The sequence below is a fragment of the Ovis aries genome, chromosome 2, assembly GCF_016772045.2.
Source record: "Ovis aries strain OAR_USU_Benz2616 breed Rambouillet chromosome 2, ARS-UI_Ramb_v3.0, whole genome shotgun sequence".
NCBI lineage: Eukaryota > Metazoa > Chordata > Mammalia > Artiodactyla > Bovidae > Ovis > Ovis aries.
Window position 1 is genome coordinate 4,282,440 of NC_056055.1, and position 18,481 is coordinate 4,300,920.

An 18,481-nucleotide genomic window follows, 5' to 3' on the forward strand; every position below is an offset into this window, starting at 1 on the left:
TTTGCCCAGGAGATTCCGCCTCGTAGTCAGCTTGGCAGGTTCTGGGTTTCCATTTTTAAAGAGCAGCCAGTTTTGTGTTTCAGCTGCTCCCAGAAACCCCCCAGCCCCAAACTTCGTCTGTTTTCCATTGCATTAAATGGGGTAGGTAAGACTGCCTTTTGTATCCTTGCCAGACAGAAAAATGATTTGACGCAATTTTCGAAAAACGCTCTCCCCCAGTTCCTTTTGGGCCAGCACCAAGAATAGAATATTTTATCCCCTGCAAAAGAGAGAAAGAAAATGATGAGCAAGCTAGAAAAATAGGACTGAGAGTATAGTCTATAGAGTTTCTTTAAGCAACAGAAACTTAACCCCAGTCCATAGACTCACATGCCTATAGGGGATTGGGATCAGCTAAAAATAAATTTTGCTTTGGAAGCAAAAAATGGTGATACGGATAAAATGACTCAATAGTGCCTACTCTGAAAGAACTGGAGACTTGGTCTAGGACTTTACTGCTGATTCCGTTCGCTCTGCCTTTCCGTGTTTCCATCTTACGCCTCCGTACAGGAGTCCTTGTGAGCAGTGGCTCAAACTCGTTTGGACCCTTTGCTCGTGGGATGGAGCTCCCCTAGCCTTGCGGTGGACCGTCACCCCGGCTGCCCAGCCCCGCCTGTTAGAACACCTTCTGTGCGTATTGACAAAGGGTCTGCCATTCCAAATAGCCCTCCCGTCAGTGCTGGTTCAACAGCACAGAATTCTAAACCCCACTTCTTGTAGAAGCTCTCCAGATATCTCCACACTACGTTCTGGGTGTCTTTCCTTCTCATTAAATACAGCTATAGTGTTCTTTCATCTCTCCTAAGGTTTCTGTGGTCACTTTAAAAAACTTTAATCTGAGGAATGACAGCATCACCATCATCAAGAATGAGAATAAAGCACACTTGTTGTTTGCTATGTATCAGAGACTGTTCTAGACAATTCTCAAGAATTATGTCACTTAGCTCTCTCGGTCACCCTCAGTGGAGGTACTGAAAGTGTCTCCATTTTAGAGAAGAGAAAGTGGAGCCTTTGACAGGTTGGCTAGCTAACCTGAGAGGACTGAGGCAGTCAGGACTCTAGCAATGCCCAGCTCTTTACTGTGCTGCGGTTTCTGCCAGAAGGCATGCTGGAGACACCATCTTCTTTTTCACAAGGCCCCTCTGAAAATAGTCCTTTTTTAGCTGCCGTATGATGATAGGTTGAAATGACGGGTTTCACTTTTTTAAAACAATTTATAAGCAAGAGAAAGTGAAGTCGAGAGTGAGAGAAATATCGAGTCTATTCGGCAGATCCCTGATGAGTAGGGTTAGGCGTGTCCCTGAAGCATGAATGAGGAGAGCATTTCAATCCGAAGAGCACAGTGGGTAGTAAAACCACTGCCCCAATACACATCAGTGGCAAAACCCGTCAGCAGCTCCAAATGCGGGGGAGAGAAATGTCCCAGGTGAAAGTGCCTGAATGACTTAATTTAGCCCAGAGTTGTCCTTTTTTGAGGGGCCACCAAAAGATGGCCTGCTCTTTTGACATTTCATGGGTACGAGAGTACTGCTCATGCCCAGATAAACCCTTCTCCCTTCATTGGTCCTCGGGATCAAGACTCTGCTTAGTCAGGTACTTCATAGAAAAAAGACCATGCAGTGTGATCAGGAGAACTCCTCTTATAACCATGAATGGCCCATGTCCTCTCAGTGAGCTTTGCCTTCTTCATTTGTAAGCAAAGGAGAGAAAATGAATCGGACACCAGTCTCCCCTGATCCCATTGCATGTATGTGTGAATGATACAGTGGTCCTGTTAAATTATGTAACTCTGTTTATGTTATTCTTACCTGGGGAAACTACCAAAGTATCCCATTATTCACAGGATAAAGTCCAAACTCCTCAGCACATGATAAAGACCTTTGATCTCTGACATCTGCCCTTTTCTGAAACCTGCTCTCCTCCAGCACTGCCTGCCCAACCATCCGAGTTCATGTCCCTCCCAGCAGCTCCCAGACATGTGAAATGTTAGTTCTCGCTACCCCTCTCTTTAGAATATGCTTCGTAGCTCTTTTTACATGAGTCACTTTTCAACCAGCCCACGTATCATTTCCTCCACAAAGGTTTCCCTGCTATTTGAGCAATGCTAATGCTGCCTCAGCTGTCCAGCTGCCTCGTACGGCCAGCTCTACCCTGGGTCCATAAAGCTGTGTTGTGATGAGGTGTGTTGTCTGTGCCTGCTGATTATATTGTAAACTCCCCAAGGGCAAAGATCGTGTCTTTTTTTAAATCTCTTATAGACGTAGCTCTTAGCTCAGGACTTGTGCTTCATGAACAAGGTTCATAAATATTAGAAGGAAGGAACAGGAAAGAAATGAAGGAAACAAGGAAAAATAAACAGTGAGCTTGTGCTTTCAATAAGGGCTTTCTCCAACAATGGAAAAAGTATATTAATGGGTCTGGCTCTGGCTTCAGTGCTAATATCATGCAGTAGCGTATGGAGAGAGCAGAGGTGGCCAGGATCACACTCAGAAGTTTAAGGCGAAGTGAGGGAACTGGAGGCCTCGCCAGCACCGCCCTGCGTAGATCTGGGCAGGCCCAGAGCTGGTCTGATCCCAGCTCACAAGGGGAAAGCTAGCAGCTTCAGATTCCTGCGTGTGAAACTCTTAATGGAACGCCTCCTCTATAACCTTCCATCTCCTGCCTCTCGCTACTCTCCTCCAGGTCTTCAGATCATCTTCCCTCAGTATCTGCAGGAGAAGTTCGTCCAGTCAGCCCTGAGCTACATCATGTGTAACGGCGAGGGGGAGTACGTGTGTCAGAACAGCCAGTGCCGATGCCAGTGTGCCGAGGAGTTCCCGCAGTGCAACTGCCCCATCACCGACATCCAGATCGTGGAGCACACACTGGCCAGCATGGCCAAGTCGTGGGCCGACGCCTACAAGGACCTGGAGGACTCAGGTAGGGAGCCTCGCGGGACTGTTGCACAGAGGCCCACGCGCCTGGGATCTGACGGGCATCAGGATGGCCAAGGGGAACCCGCTCAGCGACCGCCCTCCCCGCCAGCCTTTCACTCGGGAGGGTCCAGAGCCATTCGAGTAGCTGTCAAAGGAGAGGCACTCAATAAATCTCCACCGAGTGGAATAATGAATAACATAATCAAGTTTGTGGTCCTGTGATATATTGCTTCTGTGGTACCCAGACGACAGACAGAATAATGCCTCGGAGCACAGAGGAAGCCTCTGGAGAGGAGTCAGAGCTAGTTGTATTGATTCTGAGTCTGTGTGTCTCTGTGTGTGTGTATGTGTCTCTCAAAATAAATATGTGCAAATATGAGTATGTATATAGGTACATATATGTGTAGATGTTGATGTAGATAGCCAAAGAATTCAGCCTGTCATAGCTGGAAGTCACTTTTCAGGTAATTTGGCCATTTCCTGCTCTTTGTGGTTGAGAGAAATGCATTTCAGGGGAGGACAGTCACCCAGGCCATAACGTAGGTGAGGTGCAAAGTTGGATTTCTGCCTCGTGGAGCTTCTAGTTCATGGGGCATCCAGGCATTGATCATCTCACTATGCAGGTAATGGTGACATGTTAATCATTCGTGTATGTGGACTGAGGAGCTCCTGTGAGCAGGTCACGTGCTGTTGGAGGGTGGTGTGGTCAGGGAGTCAGGAGAGGCCCCTTCCAGGAAGAGCGTCAGCATCTGAGTGTGCGCAGAGCTCAGAGGGTGAGTGCAGGTCGGCCAGCGGGAGGCACCCAGGGGTGACATGGCTGTGATGTGGGATAGGAGGACGGTACAGACGGTGAGAATGAGATGCACAGAGACGCCAGTGCCAGGACGTTTAGGAGGAAAACTTGGCAGGGGCTGATGGGAGGCTGACTCCGAGAGCTGGAGGAAGGGTCCTCAGGTGAGCGCCAAGGACTTTTAGGCTTCTCGTTAAGCAGTCTGATGGACGTGGGTACCTTTCACAGAGCTAGAACACCCCGGAAGGTTTAGAAAGAAGACCGTGTACTGAGTTTTGGACGTGAAAAACTTGGGAACCCTTGAGACTTCCAATAGAGATGCCAAGTGGATATCTGGCATTTAATATGTTCTCAGAGATGTGTTAAATAAATGGACATATGCATAGAGCATTTCTATTTTTAACACAACTTTATATTCCTTAAATCTGTTATAAACTGCGCTGAAGTATGTAGTGATATTACCGTGTTCTAGAGGAGGGAGGGTGCCAAGCGCCAGTGTCTCCCCAGGGCCAGAGAGTCAGTAAGTGACAGCATTGGAAATGGAACCCCTGATTCCAAATCCAGTGCTCACAGCAGCTTCTGTAACTGATTAATTCTACTTTTCCCACCCAACCACCCCACCAGGCCTCAGTTCACTCATCTGATAAATGAGAGGACATGTTTTTGTTTTAATATTCGGATTTATTTAAATCTTTTTCCAAGAAACCCTTTGATCAAACAAAATCATACCTTGAAGCCACTGTGTACCACAGATAAAAGCTGAGCCATAGAGCGCTGGGTTTGAAAACCACTGGTTTCCATGAACTCTGAGCCCTGCTCCAGCTCTGGGAGCGTAGAAAGCATCTGTCCTTATGGGGTCACCCAGTGGAGCTGCGATGTACCCATTTGTCCATTTAAAATCCCGGGAATCTCTGAAAGAGGAGGGCTTCATGAAGGAAATATGTTATGAAGAGTATTTGGCCTCAAAAAAAAAAAAAAATAAAAGAAGCATTTGATAAAATGCTTTTGCAAAGAGATTCTACTGATTGCTAAACAGCAGAGGTGGGTGTCGGCTGTGTGCACATGTAGCAGGGATGCCTAGCATAGGACCCTTTCTCCCAAGGAAGAGAAGCCGCATAGTGGGGGTGGGCGGGTAGGCGGGGGGAGGAAATGCAGAAAGCGGAGACGCTGCAGACACAGTCTGTCTCCACAAAAGCACATTTTCCCCCAGATATCCTGCACTTACCCATTTTGAAATGTTTGTGCCTATGAAGACAAACCCATCCATCTGCACGTATATATGGCTTGTACCTGTGTATTTTCCTCCTTTCCTTTGCAACCCATAACCTTAGTGACTCAGGACCAGGTCATTTGGAGGGATTAATACCTGGTCAATGGTCAAAGCCATTGATTCCTTCATGGCTGGAGTGTTAGTGGTCAAATAGGACCTAGTTTATACACGTAAACAGGGGTCTGTGCCTCCTTTGGGCTTCCCTGCTGGCTCAGTGGTACAGAATCATCCTGCCCATGCAGGAGACTCAGGTTCGATCCCTGGGTCAGGAGAATTGCCTGGAAGAGGAAATGGCTACCCATTCCAGCACACTTGCCTGGAAAATGCCACGGACAGAGAAGCCTAGAGGGATCTAGTCCCTGGGGTCGACCTAACGACTAAATAGCAACGCCTCCTTTATTGGGAGTTTTAGTCAAGAAATTAAATCATTTTCACTAAAAAAAAAATATTTTTAGTGAAGTATAGTTGATTTACAATGTTGCATTAATTTCAGGGTTACAGAGTGAATCAGTTAAGCGTGTACATATGTCCTCTCTTTTTCAGACTCTTTTCCCATATAGGCCATTAGCAGGGCTCTCTGTGCCGTTTGCATTTAGCAGGGTCTTCTTAGCTGCCCATTTTATAAACAGCTGTGTGGCTATGTGAGTCCCAGTCTCCCAGTTTACTGCCACGCCTCTTCTCCCCTGGTGACCAGAAGCTTGTTTAGATGTTCCTATCTGACCCAAATTCTGGTTCGTTGAAAGGACTGTTATCCCCAAGGTCAACAGAGCCCTTTACAAAGTAAGCTGCACTGAGGGGAGAGCTGGACTGGTCAAAGCACCAAAGTCATCAGGGCCAGTCCCCTGTCTCCAGCCGGCTCGCTGAATACATTTATCAGTGCAGTCATCCTTCCCGTCTTACACAACCGTCCACTCAGCACTTCTGGATTTTGAGAACGAGGCAGATGCTGTCCTATGTCACTCTCTGAAGATTTGGATTAGATGCTATTATTGACAGATGGGAAAACTGAGGCGTTGAATAGCAATTGTATAGCAATCATGGTTACGCAGCCGTCAATTTAAGAATCAGCTTGAACTCCTGCATGTCTGACTGTCTGTAATGAGGTGCTGAGGTCTTCTAGGAGTCACAGACTCCTGGTTTTAGAACCTTAATATAAAATTTATTAAAAAGACCTGGTTTTGGCTCGCAGTTCTCTGGTCCTGTTCATGTGTTGAGAGTAAGTAAATATGCTGAGTAAGAGTACATGATTTGCAGCCATCCAGGGTTCTGATTCTACCATTTACTGGCTGTGTGACCTTGGCAAGTTAATTAACTCCTCTGTGTCCCAGTTTCTGTAAAACAAGGGCACTAAAGCGTCCATCTCATACGTTTGCTATAAAAATCAGTCATGTGTGTTAAGTGTTGAAGACTGAGCTTGGGGCTTACTGAAAGCTCTGAAGGCTTTTTTTTAAATGAATGCCTAATATACCTGAAATTTCCTTGTAGGTTGTGTTTTTTTTTCTTTCTTTGACTATGTAGCAGGTGGGATCTTAGTAACCCTACCAGCAAGCAAACTCATGTCCCCTGTGTTAAAGCATGGAGTGCTAACCACTAGACCGCCAGGAAAGTCCTTTGTGTAGGGCTTATAACATAAAGTGAAAGTATTAAGGTTCAGATATAGATAGATATGATTGACAGATAGATATTCTGACTAGTTAGGCTTTTTTCCTGCAAAATAGTTAACCCCTTAATTCATTAAGATTCCCAATACTGGGGGGGTGGGTGAGGGTAAGTATTAGATCAGAAAACAACAGCTCATGTTTTAATCCTTCCTCTTGTTACCCCTGGACTATTCTGCCTTCAGAAAATCATTTTCCCACTGGAGGCTTCAGTGTTTCCAAATGTAGAACAAGAAATCTGACCCAGATCATTCCTAAGGTGGTGTCACCTGTGGCTCATGCTGACACGCTGAGCATCCCAAACTGAGGCAGGAGCCCAGGAGACCCAAGAGTGTGTCCCCATCTCTTAAGCTGGAGTTTCCCAAACTGTGACTTGAGGAGAGGCCGTCCACACATACAGCTTCCAGTGACAGCGGGACTCAGAGGGGCGGGAATCCGTGTCAGTTCCCCGTCCCAGATTACATCACAGAATGTTTTGGTTGCTGCTGATATCCTTCCACACTATCACTTGCTACTTCCCTAAATTTCAGATTGAGACCAGGCATGGGTTTCAGTCATCCAGCAGGCCACAGAGTTTGGCTGGAATTTGTTCATATCATTTTTATCCTATTTATTTTTACAGCCTATTTCTATAGCTCCCATCCTACCAAATGCATGTTATAGTGATTTCCTTTGTCAACTGGGTAAAAATGTGGTTTAATTACTTCAAAGAAAATATTAAGTAAGATATAAGTACAAGTGATACGTGAATACCGTTAAAGCTGGCATTCAAATGATAGAAGTTCGGGCAGCCTTGTCTGAAGTAAGGATGCGGGATGCAGCGAAGAACTGGTAAAAGACACATCGTTGAAAGTGCAGTGGCCTCTTCACTACCTGCCAGGAGCAGAGCAGGCTGGTGCCATGTTTAGAGTGTGCCAAGGAGTGGCTTTAGTGTGGACCTGTTTACTGGTGGGTAGGGCTGAGCATTTGAGGCAGCCTCCGATGGGGAACGTCACGCTCAGCCCGTCTCCTTGGCCTTTGTCTCTTGCTAGATGAATTTAAATCGTTCATGAAGCGTCTCCCTAGCAACCACTTCCTGACCATCGGGAGCATCCACCAGCACTGGGGCAACGACTGGGACCTGCAGAACCGCTACAAGCTCCTGCAGAGCGCCACGGAGGCCCAGAGGCAGAAGATCCGGCGCACCGCCCGCAAGCTCTTCGGCCTCAGTGTCCGCTGCCGCCACAACCCCAGCCACCAGCTGCCCAGAGAGAGGTGAGTGCTGGCCCACCCGCTGCCCCTGCAGGCTCAGAGCTGGAACAGAGGCGGGCGCAGTGCAGAGGATGCTCTTGGAACACACGGCCTTGCAGGGTCCAGAACCTCGGTGTCTCAGGCTTCTCCCCACTGGCTCTGGAGGCCCTGGGTTTCTGACCTTTTCCGGAAAATGCCCTGAACGTTCAGCGTATGTGTTGTCTGATCCGTCTCACTGAGGAAGGAAATTAGCAATAGCACTGACTGCTATGTGACATTATTCTGGTTGCTTAAATGTATTATCTAACTTTAAGATTACTTGGCAAAGCCGTTTTTAGCATCCTCATCTTAGTAGTGAAGAAACGAGGTTAGTGAATGAATCAAACAACTTACTGATTGAGGGCCTCTGATCAGGGCCTGGAGTAGAGTGAAGCAAAGGAGGCGCCTACCCTGAGAACTTTAAGGGAGCACTCCATCGCCAGTCATGCAGGGGCAGGGTCCTCAGTGGGAGGGAGTGCCTCCTCAAATGTCCACCTGTCTTGCTGGCCTCACACCTCACCAGCCCTGCTCTCCACGTACCAGGTATTCTGGTGGATGATGGAGAAGATGGGGATGAGCAAGACTCACAGGGCTCATGCCCTCCCAGCACCTAGGGTTTATCTACTCTCTTGGGAGGATTCAAATTCAGAATTCAAATCCAAGTCTCTTAGACTCTGCTCTCCCAGGGCACTTATGAGCTACATCAGGGGTTTTTCTGTATTGGTGTTTCCAGGGTTTTCATGCAGGCGTCATGGGAGAGCAAGAAGGCAGGCTTGGGGGTCTCTCCACCCTGCTCCTGCCAGAGCAACGATGCTTTCATCTGTTTCATATCTGGGGGTTCCATGTTCAGCTTTGGTCCCTGATCCTCCCTTTAAAAGACTGGGGCTCGGTCACCTTCACTTAGCAGATTCTATGCCAGTGTGCGTGCGTGCACGCTCAGTCGCGGCCGACTCTTTGGATCCCAGTTTCCTTGTACTCTCGTCCGGGCTCATCTCTGCCCTCCCCATTGCCCCCAACTTAGACCCCTTTGCTCTGCATCTAGCTTGCGATCCTGATTTTGTGGAACAAATGGGATTTCAGCCAGCAGTGGCTGACTTGATGAAATGCTGCAGAAGGAGGGACTAGGAAAGGGGCCCCTTGTTATCTGCCATGGAGCCCCGAACTGCCACCATGAGTGAAGGTGTGGCGTGGATTCTGTTTAGACCCACCCGGCATCTGTGAGCTGCCTCAGGCACTGGGGAGACTCAGAAACGTAACAGTGTCGTGAAAGAGCTCTCTTAGTGGGGGAGTGAGGAAGGGGTTCTGTTGGCAATCAGGAAGTGCTCCCCACAGGTATTAACTTGCTAGGAACACCTAGCAAAGTGCCATGGATGGAGTGGTTTAAACAACAGAAATGCGCTTTCTCCCAGTTCTGGTGGCTAGAAGCCTGAGATGGGCGCGGGTGGCTTCTCCCGAGGCTTCTCTCCTTGGCTCGTAGCTGGCGTCTTCGCCCTCTGTCTCCACAGGTTTTCTGTCTCTGAGTGTCTGTGTCCTAACCCTCCTTTCTTATCAGGACACCGGACCTGTTGGCTTACGGCTCATCTCAGTGACTTCATTTTAACTCAGTTACCTCTTTAACAATCTTATCTCCAGAATCGCATTCAGAGATACTGGGGTGAGGACTTGAATGTATGGATTTGGGGTGATATAACTGAGCCTAGACACTGCAAGACGTGGCTTTTGACCAGGTCCCTAAATGATGGAATGGTGCGTCCCCAGGTGGACCACACTGGCTGCACCTCGGGGCGAAAGAGTAACATTTAACGTTACCAGACTTTAAACAAATGTAGGAGGTGTCAGTTTTGCTGGTTTTCAGTCTAGCGGATGAAGTGGTAAGTCCGAAAGCCCCAAGATGTGGGGAAGACACATGATCAAAGGCGAGCAGTGTGTCCAGAGCACAGAGTGTAGAGCACAGCAGGCACTGGGGTCCAGGGAAGGCTCAGGTCGGCGGGGAGCGTCCAGAGGAGAGAGGACTGGGCAGGCCTTAGAGGGGAGGGAAGCGGGGCAGAATCGGGGGCCTGGATGAGAGCACACCCTACCCTCGGCAAGCTCTGTGACCTTGAGCAGGTCGCTTCTCTGCTCTGAGTGTGGATGTCCATATGTATAACGTGCTCTTCTCTGCAAGACCACAGGCATAGACAGCTAGAAGTGTCCTCCCACCAGTTGGACCTGCAAAGAAAGAACGCTCCGTGTAGCCATCTCTCCTCCTGAACCAGAACCTCCCTCCTGCACACATCTGGAGAGGACCTCTGGGTTCCATGTTGGCAAGTTGCTCAGTTCTGTTCACATGGCGCATTTTGGTCTCTGGAGACTGGGGAGCAGGGCCACGCACGTGTGCACTGTGCTGACTCGTCCGACGCCCTCTTAGGAGAGCTGGGCCTCCTTGCTTCCTGCCATGTGAACCGGAGGCTTTCATGAGCAGGCAGGGCACCTCCCCGCCATGCAGCTGTGTCAGGCAGAGGTGTTGACACTGGGGACCCTGGGCCACCTGAGCCGATCAAGCTGGAATTGGCTAATGAGGCACTTGCTCTGCTGTGATTTGTTGGTGTCCTGGGCTCCATGGGCGCTGAGTCTACAAGCTGATGCTCTCCCTTGTGTCAGGAAGGGCGGGTGACGGTGTTGAGGTGGGGGTGGAGTGGGGAGAGGGAAAGAGCATAGACTGGGCCCAGACCCTGGCCCCCTTTATAGCCACGAGGCTCTATAAGCAACTCCCTGCAGCTCATTTGGAACAGTCGGTAGTTCCACTAGCCTTCAGGTTAAGTATGAGGATTACGATTTTAAAATTCAAAAAGCCTGTCTCAGTTAATAGAGAGGTGTCACTTAGTACAGGTTCCCCCCTCTATCTGAAAGTAGAGTGTTTCCATGAAACCTTTCATAAGCTCAAATGGCATAAAGCAAGGACGCAGTTACCTTTTTTCAAGAAAGCTAAAATCTTGGGGTTTCTTTTGGTTAGGTATTTTGTAGGTCTTTATTATTAATACAAAGTGCAGTGGCATAAAGCAAACTTTCGAAAAGCAGGGGATACCTGTAGATGGATTCTAACGGCCAGGCGCAGTTCTGAGTGTCTCCTGTGAATTAGCTCCTGTTGCCCTCACTGCAATGTTGTGAACTAGCTCCTCTTACCATTTCTGTTCTACAGATAAGGGAACCGAGGCACACACAGTGTAATAACACACCCAAGGGCAATAAAGGTTATTTTATTGTTCTTCAAAGAGGTGTTTGCCTTGAAAACTTAGTGGGAAGTCAAATCTAGATAACTGGAGCTTGGTTTCAAGGCATGTTGGAACCTTGATACTGGACTGGAAGGATTTTGGTTATCAATTGTTGCCAGGAGTATCCTGGTTATCAACTGCTGCCAGACAAGTCACTCAAGACTTCTTGGTTCAAAGCAACACTTGCTATAAACTCTCAGGATTCTGTAGACTGACTGGGTGCAGCCGGGGCTCCCTCAGATTGGCTGGGGCTGGGGTCACCAGGGGGCTTGACTGGACTGGACGTCCATGATGGCTCACTCCCAGAGGTGGCTGGGGATACTGGCCTCCCCCGTGCCTGCTTCACGCGGCTTGGGCTTCTTGAAACGTGGCAGTCTCCTGAGACTAAAAGGAAATTTTAAGTCTTCTTACAGCTTAGCTTTTGAAGTCAGAGAATATCCCTTCTACCATATTCTCTCAGCCAAAAGCCCAGCGGAGATTCAAGGGTGTGACTATTGGGAGATGTGGGGTGGGGGTGGGGGTGCAGAGGGAATCCTTTTTGGAGATTAAGTACCACAGGGTAAATGGAGTACAGTTGGAGCTAGAGGTGGCTCTTCTGTATATAGGGCAAATAAGATGAATGATAATAATAATAAAAATCACAAAACAATAACAGACACCTATTGAACATCTATTATAACAAGCAGTACAGCTCACTAAAGCTAGTGTCAGATTGCCTGGGTTCGAATCCCAGCTTTATCCCCTTCTCAGTTTGTAACCCTGGGGGAGTTAGCACCACCTTTGAGCTTCAGTTTTCTCATCTCCAAAATGAAGCGAATAACAGTGCAATACATAGGGCTGTCTTGAGGATTAAATGCTTGAACCCACATAAAATGTTTAGAACAGGGCCTAACACATGGAAAAAATTTCATACATGTTGTTCAGGCACTAAGTTCTGTCTGACTCTTTGCAACCCTATGGACTGCAGCACACCAGGCTTCCTTGTCCTTCACTATCTCCCAGAGTTTGCTCAAATTCATGTCCTTTGAGTCAGTGATGTCATCCAACCATCTCGTCCTCTGTCAGCCCCTTTTCCTTCTGCCCTCAATCTTTCCCAGCGTCAGGGTCTTTTCCAATGAGTTGGCTGTTCGTATCAGGTGGTCTGTTTTTACCAGGCACTGATTTTTGCATATAAATTGCTTAGCCCACAGTAGCAGCCAGTGAGTCTGAGTGTTGATGATAATGATGGCATATATATTTTTTTCATCTAATCCTCACACAATCTCTATGAAGCTGATGCAATTGGATTTGTTTTATAGATGAGGAAACTGATGAGGCAGAGATGGAATTGGCTTGTCCGAGGTCACAGGGCAGATTAGTGGCAGGATTGGAATGGCCTTGCTGACCCCATGGGTGGCGCTGGTGGCTGGTGGTCAGGAGGCTGGTGCAGGCTCCAGGCAGTGAGCAGAAGCAGGAGAGACGGCTCTGCCTGCTCGGGGCACTTGGGTGTGAATGCATGATGGTGTTAAAGGCAGGGTTGGTCATCAAGGTCATGGGGGTGGTGGTAGACCAGGAACAGAGATTCAGGAAATGGCCCCAGTCCTGGAACCCTGAACCAGCTCTGGAGGCCAGGCAGACAGGGCAGACTCATCTCTAAGTAGAGAGAGGAGGTCAGGTTCAGGGCAGGTCAATGCAGCCAGTGTTTCCAGAGAACTCAGCCTGGGTGAGCTCTAAGATAAGCAAGACGCCCCTCTCTCAGGATCACTGCCAATCCAGTTGAGGGCCACAGGACTAATTCCAGGCCACACCTGCCAACAAGGAATTCGGCACCTCACCAAATACCTGTAGGGTTCCCAGCGTGTATTAGGTGATGTGGTAGGCCCCAGGGACAGTGTGTGAATTTCTTTCTGCCTGTGCAGGACCTCGCCTACAGTCAGACCACAGTACTGCAGCTGGGCATGTCTAAGAAAGGCAGGACCCACGTGGAGGTCCCTGTGGATTGTCTCGCTACCAGGAGACCCTTATGTTGTGCAGTTAAAAGGGAGAACAGACTGGGAAGTGGGCTTTGAGTTTGGTCACTACTGTAGCTAGACTTTTTGAACCTTGGTTTTCTCCTCTGTAAAACAGACGTAATCATTTCCTCCTGCTGCTTCTGAGGGCTTTATCTGGCTTACCTGAGATGGTGTGTCTGGCAGCACTTTGTAAAATCTGAGTACTCTGTGAGAGGGGGCTCCACAAGCAGGGTGAACTTGAAATTAAATTCATCAGGAAGAGAATGGGACTGAGTTTAGGTTGAAGGCAACACTTTCAGGGGGCTTCCCTGATAGCTCACTTGGTAATGAACCCACCTGCAATGCAGGAGACTCCAATTCAATTCCTGGGTCGTGAAGATCCCCTGGAGAAGGGATAGGCTACCCACTTCACTATTCCTGGGCTTGCCTTGTGGCTCAGCTGGTAACGAATCCACCTGCTATGTGGGAGATCCCTGGGTTTGATCCCTGGGTTGGGAAGATCCCGTGGAGAAGGGAAAGGGCACCCACTCCAGTTTTCTGCCCTGGAGAATTCCGTGGACTGTACAGTCCATGGGGTCGCAAAGAGCCAGACACGGCTGAGCGACTTTCACTCTGACCACTTTCAGGCATTTCCGCTGTCCTGCATGCTTCCACCTCATTTAATCATCAGGACAGCTCACTGGCAGTGTCGAGTCATCCCATTTTATGAATGGAGAATGTTAAGACATAGAGATGTTAACTGACCTGCTTCATAATCTCTTTGAAGTTTACATAACAAGTAAGAGGCAGGATCCAAACCCAGACAGAGCCCTTTCGTATAACGTCTATGCTATTCTGTCTGCTCCTGAGACGAGATGATCCCCTGCCTACACTGCTAACTGCGGTGTGGTGGAAAACACCTCTCATTCCAGAGGAGGGAAGGAAGCAGGGAGGGAGGGAGAATGGAAAAGAGAGGGGGAGGGAGGAAAAAAAAGAGGAAGGGAGAGAAAAAAGAAAAGTATAAACTCAACTTGAGCAATGAATTCTGCTGGTTTCTGTGCAACTCCGTAAGCGTTTACTGACTCCCCGATCTCCCGCCTTATGCCAGACACTGGGAGGCACTTAAAGGTCATTGCAACGGGGTCCTTGTCTTCTTAGCATCATTATCTAGCCTCAGGATGTGCTTTTGAAAAAGACACTTGTTTGAACCAGAAGACCTGAGTTCGTATCCTGGCCCGGGCCCTGTGTGAGCCTGTAAGTCCAGTGTATATTCCAGGCTGAGAACATTGAGAGCAAAAAAACCCAGCCTTGCAGGGATGGGTAGAGCCTGAATAAAGAACACTTCACACCTCACCTTTACCCAGAGCAGCTCTTTATCCATTTTCTTTATGGGAATTCTCATTAAAACTCATTTGGGAAAATAAGGTGATTTTTTATTTTTGCTAAAACAATTTGAAAACAGCTGGTGCTCTCTGAGGCCTTTCGTAACTCCTAGGAGAAATACCACTCCCACAGAATGAGAGAGTAACTGTTCAACTCCAAAATATTGATAGAAGAACGGTAATTGACTCTGTGAGCCGTACTGCCTTCTGATGATCCTAACTGGCCATGTCTCATGAGAAGCCTACAGTTCAAACCAAGATCTTCTTTTGCCTCAGATGACAATAGCCTTTTGGCGGAGCCTCCCCAGATCTACTCAGATCACTGTCCAGTCTTTATTCCAGAAGGAAGTCAGAATTGTTACTTAGGAAAATTTGATCTTGCCACATCCCTGCTTAGAACCTGTGGTGACCAATCACTGCTCTTACGAGCAGACTCTGAAGATGACCTGCAAGTGTGCTGTGGTCTGGCCCTGCCTACCTCTTGCTCCGTGTTTCACACCCCTTCTCGCCTCACTCAGCTAAGCCCTGGCTGTGCACCCTCTCCCACCTCAGAGGCTTCACACAGGCGGTTCCCTCTGCCTGGAAGGTGCCTTCTTCCTTCCTGACCTGCAGTAGTATCTATGCACCCTGCAGGTCTCAGCTCAAAAGCCTGTGTTCTTTGCATTGAAAGGCTGTGTTGGGGCTTACTTTAGATGCTTCCTTAGCAGTCGGATATCCCAAATGAGCCCCAAACTCACTTTACCACTATACCTTTTTTTATCCTTTTATTAACACCTGTCTCTCCTATAAGGCCGGCAGCTCCACGTATGCATCTGGACCCAGGTTGTTAATCACTTCAGCAGCGTACTTTTGAGAAGGAAATGGCAACCCACTCCAGTGTTCTTACCTGGAGAATCCCAGGGATGGAGGAGCCTGGTGGGCTGCTGTCTATGGGGTTGCAGAGAGTCGGACACGACTGACGTGACTTAGCAGCAGCAGCAGCATGCCTTCCTAGCATAGTAATTGACACACAGGAGCTATTCAAAAACTGTGCTCAATGAATACACAAACTACTTTTTACATGGAACAGGGTCCCAAAAACATGTCGACTCAGTATTTTGCAGTTGTATCCCACTGCCATATGAATGGGCTTCCCAGGTGGCACTAATGATAAAGAATCCACCTGCCAATCCAAGAGACACAGGTTCGATCCCTGGGTGGGGAAGATTCCCTGGAGAAGGAAACAGCAACCCACTCCAGTATTCTTGTCTGGAGAATCCCATGGGCAGAGGAGCCTGGCGGGCTACAGTCCCCGGGGTCACAAAGAGTTGAGCATGACTGAAGTGACATAGCACACAAGCACGCCATATGAATACAGATTTTTCACACATTACATTGTATGTGGTTAGATTGTCTTCATCATTCATAAGAAAGTCACTAAGGCCAAAGGGAGCGAAGTGACTTGTCCAAGATCATTCCGGGAATGTGTGAACAGAGCATGATGAAAATTCAGGCCCTCAGACCGTGACAGTCCAGGCAGGAAAATGGCAACTGCAAATGAAGGTTGTCTTTAATTGACCTGTATCCAAATTCTGCAAGTCTCTGTTGTTAAGTCCCTTACTTTGGGAAATGCACCCTAGTGAGAGAAAAATAAAGAGGGTGGGGGCAGACAAAAATAAATACTTCCCAGAGTTTGTTAACTTCCGTCAGATGGAGAGAAATTTCTAGTACTGACTAGGGCAGTGTGATCAGGACAGGGTGTCCTGATTTTTGTAGAGGTTACAGTACACTAAGACAGAGGAGATTCACGAACTTGAACTTGAGGGCAGGCAATATAATCATTGGCATTTTACAATGACTCCTGGTCCTTGATTTATTTTTACTTCTCAGATTCACGTGGCCTTGACCCAGCAGTCCAGGCTCTCGCCAAGCACAATGTAATTACACATTGTTGAGATGAACATCTCTTGGGGGCATCCACCTCAGGCTTCAGTCCCGGGGCCATAGCTTCTGAGCCCATGTCAGCTTTTAACGAACTTCCTCCTCCATGCGGTGTTTAATTGGTGTCTACGGAAAGATTCCAGCTACCGAGATAATCGTTCTCTCTGTTATAGGACCCTCAGTATCCACGCTGATTTTGCTTCTTCTCTCTGAACCTATACTTACTTGCCTCTGGATTTAATCTCATAGACTCCTGCCGGGGGGCAGAGAGATGTGACTTCTTGTCTTTTATTGAGCTGAAGTCAGTGGCAGTTTATTAGACTGACAGTCCCTGCTCTCCCAGTTATTAGATTATGTGACTTCAGAAAATCTCTGAACCTACCTGAGCCCTATGTTTCCTCATCTGTATGATCAAGATAAGAAAAGCTGCCCTGTGGAGTTGATGTCTCAGTCAATTTATATGATATATGTGAAAACTCTTCATAAAGAAATACACAGATACAATGTTAATATAATCAAAAGCACAGTCATAGTAGATGCTAGATTTTTGATGAAGACACCACTTCTGCTTCTAAGAAACAGATCTTTCCATCAGAGAAAATAAGCCGTGAGCACAACAAAATGTAATAATGTAGTAGAGAGGCAGTGGAATTTCAGATACTTAAGACTCAGTGCAATCTGACGGGCCAAGTGTGGACTGCCACTTACTGCCGGTGGAACTTTGGTACAGCATTAAGGTGACCGAGCTTCATTTTTCCCGTTGATATGGTAGAGATAAAAATAATGCTTACCGGCAGCAAATCAAGAAAAGAACATATATGCCACTTTTTGCACATAGTAAGAAGTCAAGCACAAGCCTCCTTAGCAGACAAATTTAGAAACTAATAATTTCTCAGTTAATAGAAAGTTAGGTTAAAATAAGGACTCCTATAATGCTGCACATATATAAATATAAATTATTTTAACTGAAGATATATATATATTTCTTGGCTTGTCTTTTGAAATAGTGCCAGAATCTTTTCTGAGGGAGTTTGTATACTCCATTTGACGTTTTCCTGGCTTTCTTGCATAAACCACACCAGCATTTGTATAATATTTCCGACTTTGGTTTATTCAAAGTGAAGCAGTAGTTTTAAGACTCTTAAGAAGCAATCTCAATGTTTGTAGATTTTTATGAGCCCTCCCAATCTTTTTCAGGTACTTCTCCTTTATTTAAATTGACGGCAGTTCGCTCATCAACTGGTCTTTATAGAATTTTCCCACAGAATCCAAATGCGTTCCCACAGAAAAAGACAGCTCACATTTCATTGATTTATTTGACTTTTAATTCCGTGATCTCATAGTAGCAAATACAGCTGGCATAAGCAAGCTTGGGAATAAACAAAACCAACTCTCGGTGAGAGTGCTTGTTCCTTGGAGGAACCAGAAGCATGTGGGCTTTCTAGGCGCGTAACTGACCTGCCATGAGCATTCAGTGTGCCTGGAACATCAACCCTAGGCTGACCAGAAGGAAGAGAGAGTGTCAGTCGTGTGCCAAGTCAGTTACAGGCAGGTCAATTACAGGAGCTTGTCCCGAGAAGGGAGCTCTTATCCCTCCTAACTCGTCCCTATAACAATAAATAATGATAATAATAGTTAACATGGAACCACTGTTTATTATGTACCAGGCACAGCTTTAAATGCCTAACATAATTTACTCATGAATCCACACAAAATCCTATAAGAATAGATTCTGTTATGCGTCCCCTTGTGTAAACACAGAATTTGAATAGCGGTAAAGGAAAGAAGGGAGAGAGGCGTGCTCCTGTCAGGAAGACTCTAAGAATCCCCTTTTCTCTTAGCCCAGGTTATTCTGCTCCTCCTTTAAATTTCAGATCAGACCTCCACCCCTCAGTGGTGCTTGTCCTGACACTCTGGACAGAGTTGCGCTGTCAACAGTACGCCCTTGCTGAATGCTGCGTGCAATGTTTCTCCACCACTTGGCACATTTGCAGGTGTCTGTTTAATCCCAGACTTC

The 18,481-nt window shown here is 47.4% G+C and overlaps 1 protein-coding gene across 1 annotated transcript in view; it reads left to right on the top strand.

Moving 5' to 3' along the window:
- BRINP1 (BMP/retinoic acid inducible neural specific 1) overlaps positions 1-18,481 on the top strand; it is a 200,643-nt gene that overhangs the window by 158,339 nt on the left and 23,823 nt on the right. The window contains exons 6-7 of the mRNA XM_027964072.3: positions 2,722-2,958; positions 7,704-7,926. Coding sequence (XP_027819873.1) covers positions 2,722-2,958; positions 7,704-7,926 — 460 coding nt within the window. The remainder of the gene's footprint in view (positions 1-2,721; positions 2,959-7,703; positions 7,927-18,481) is intronic.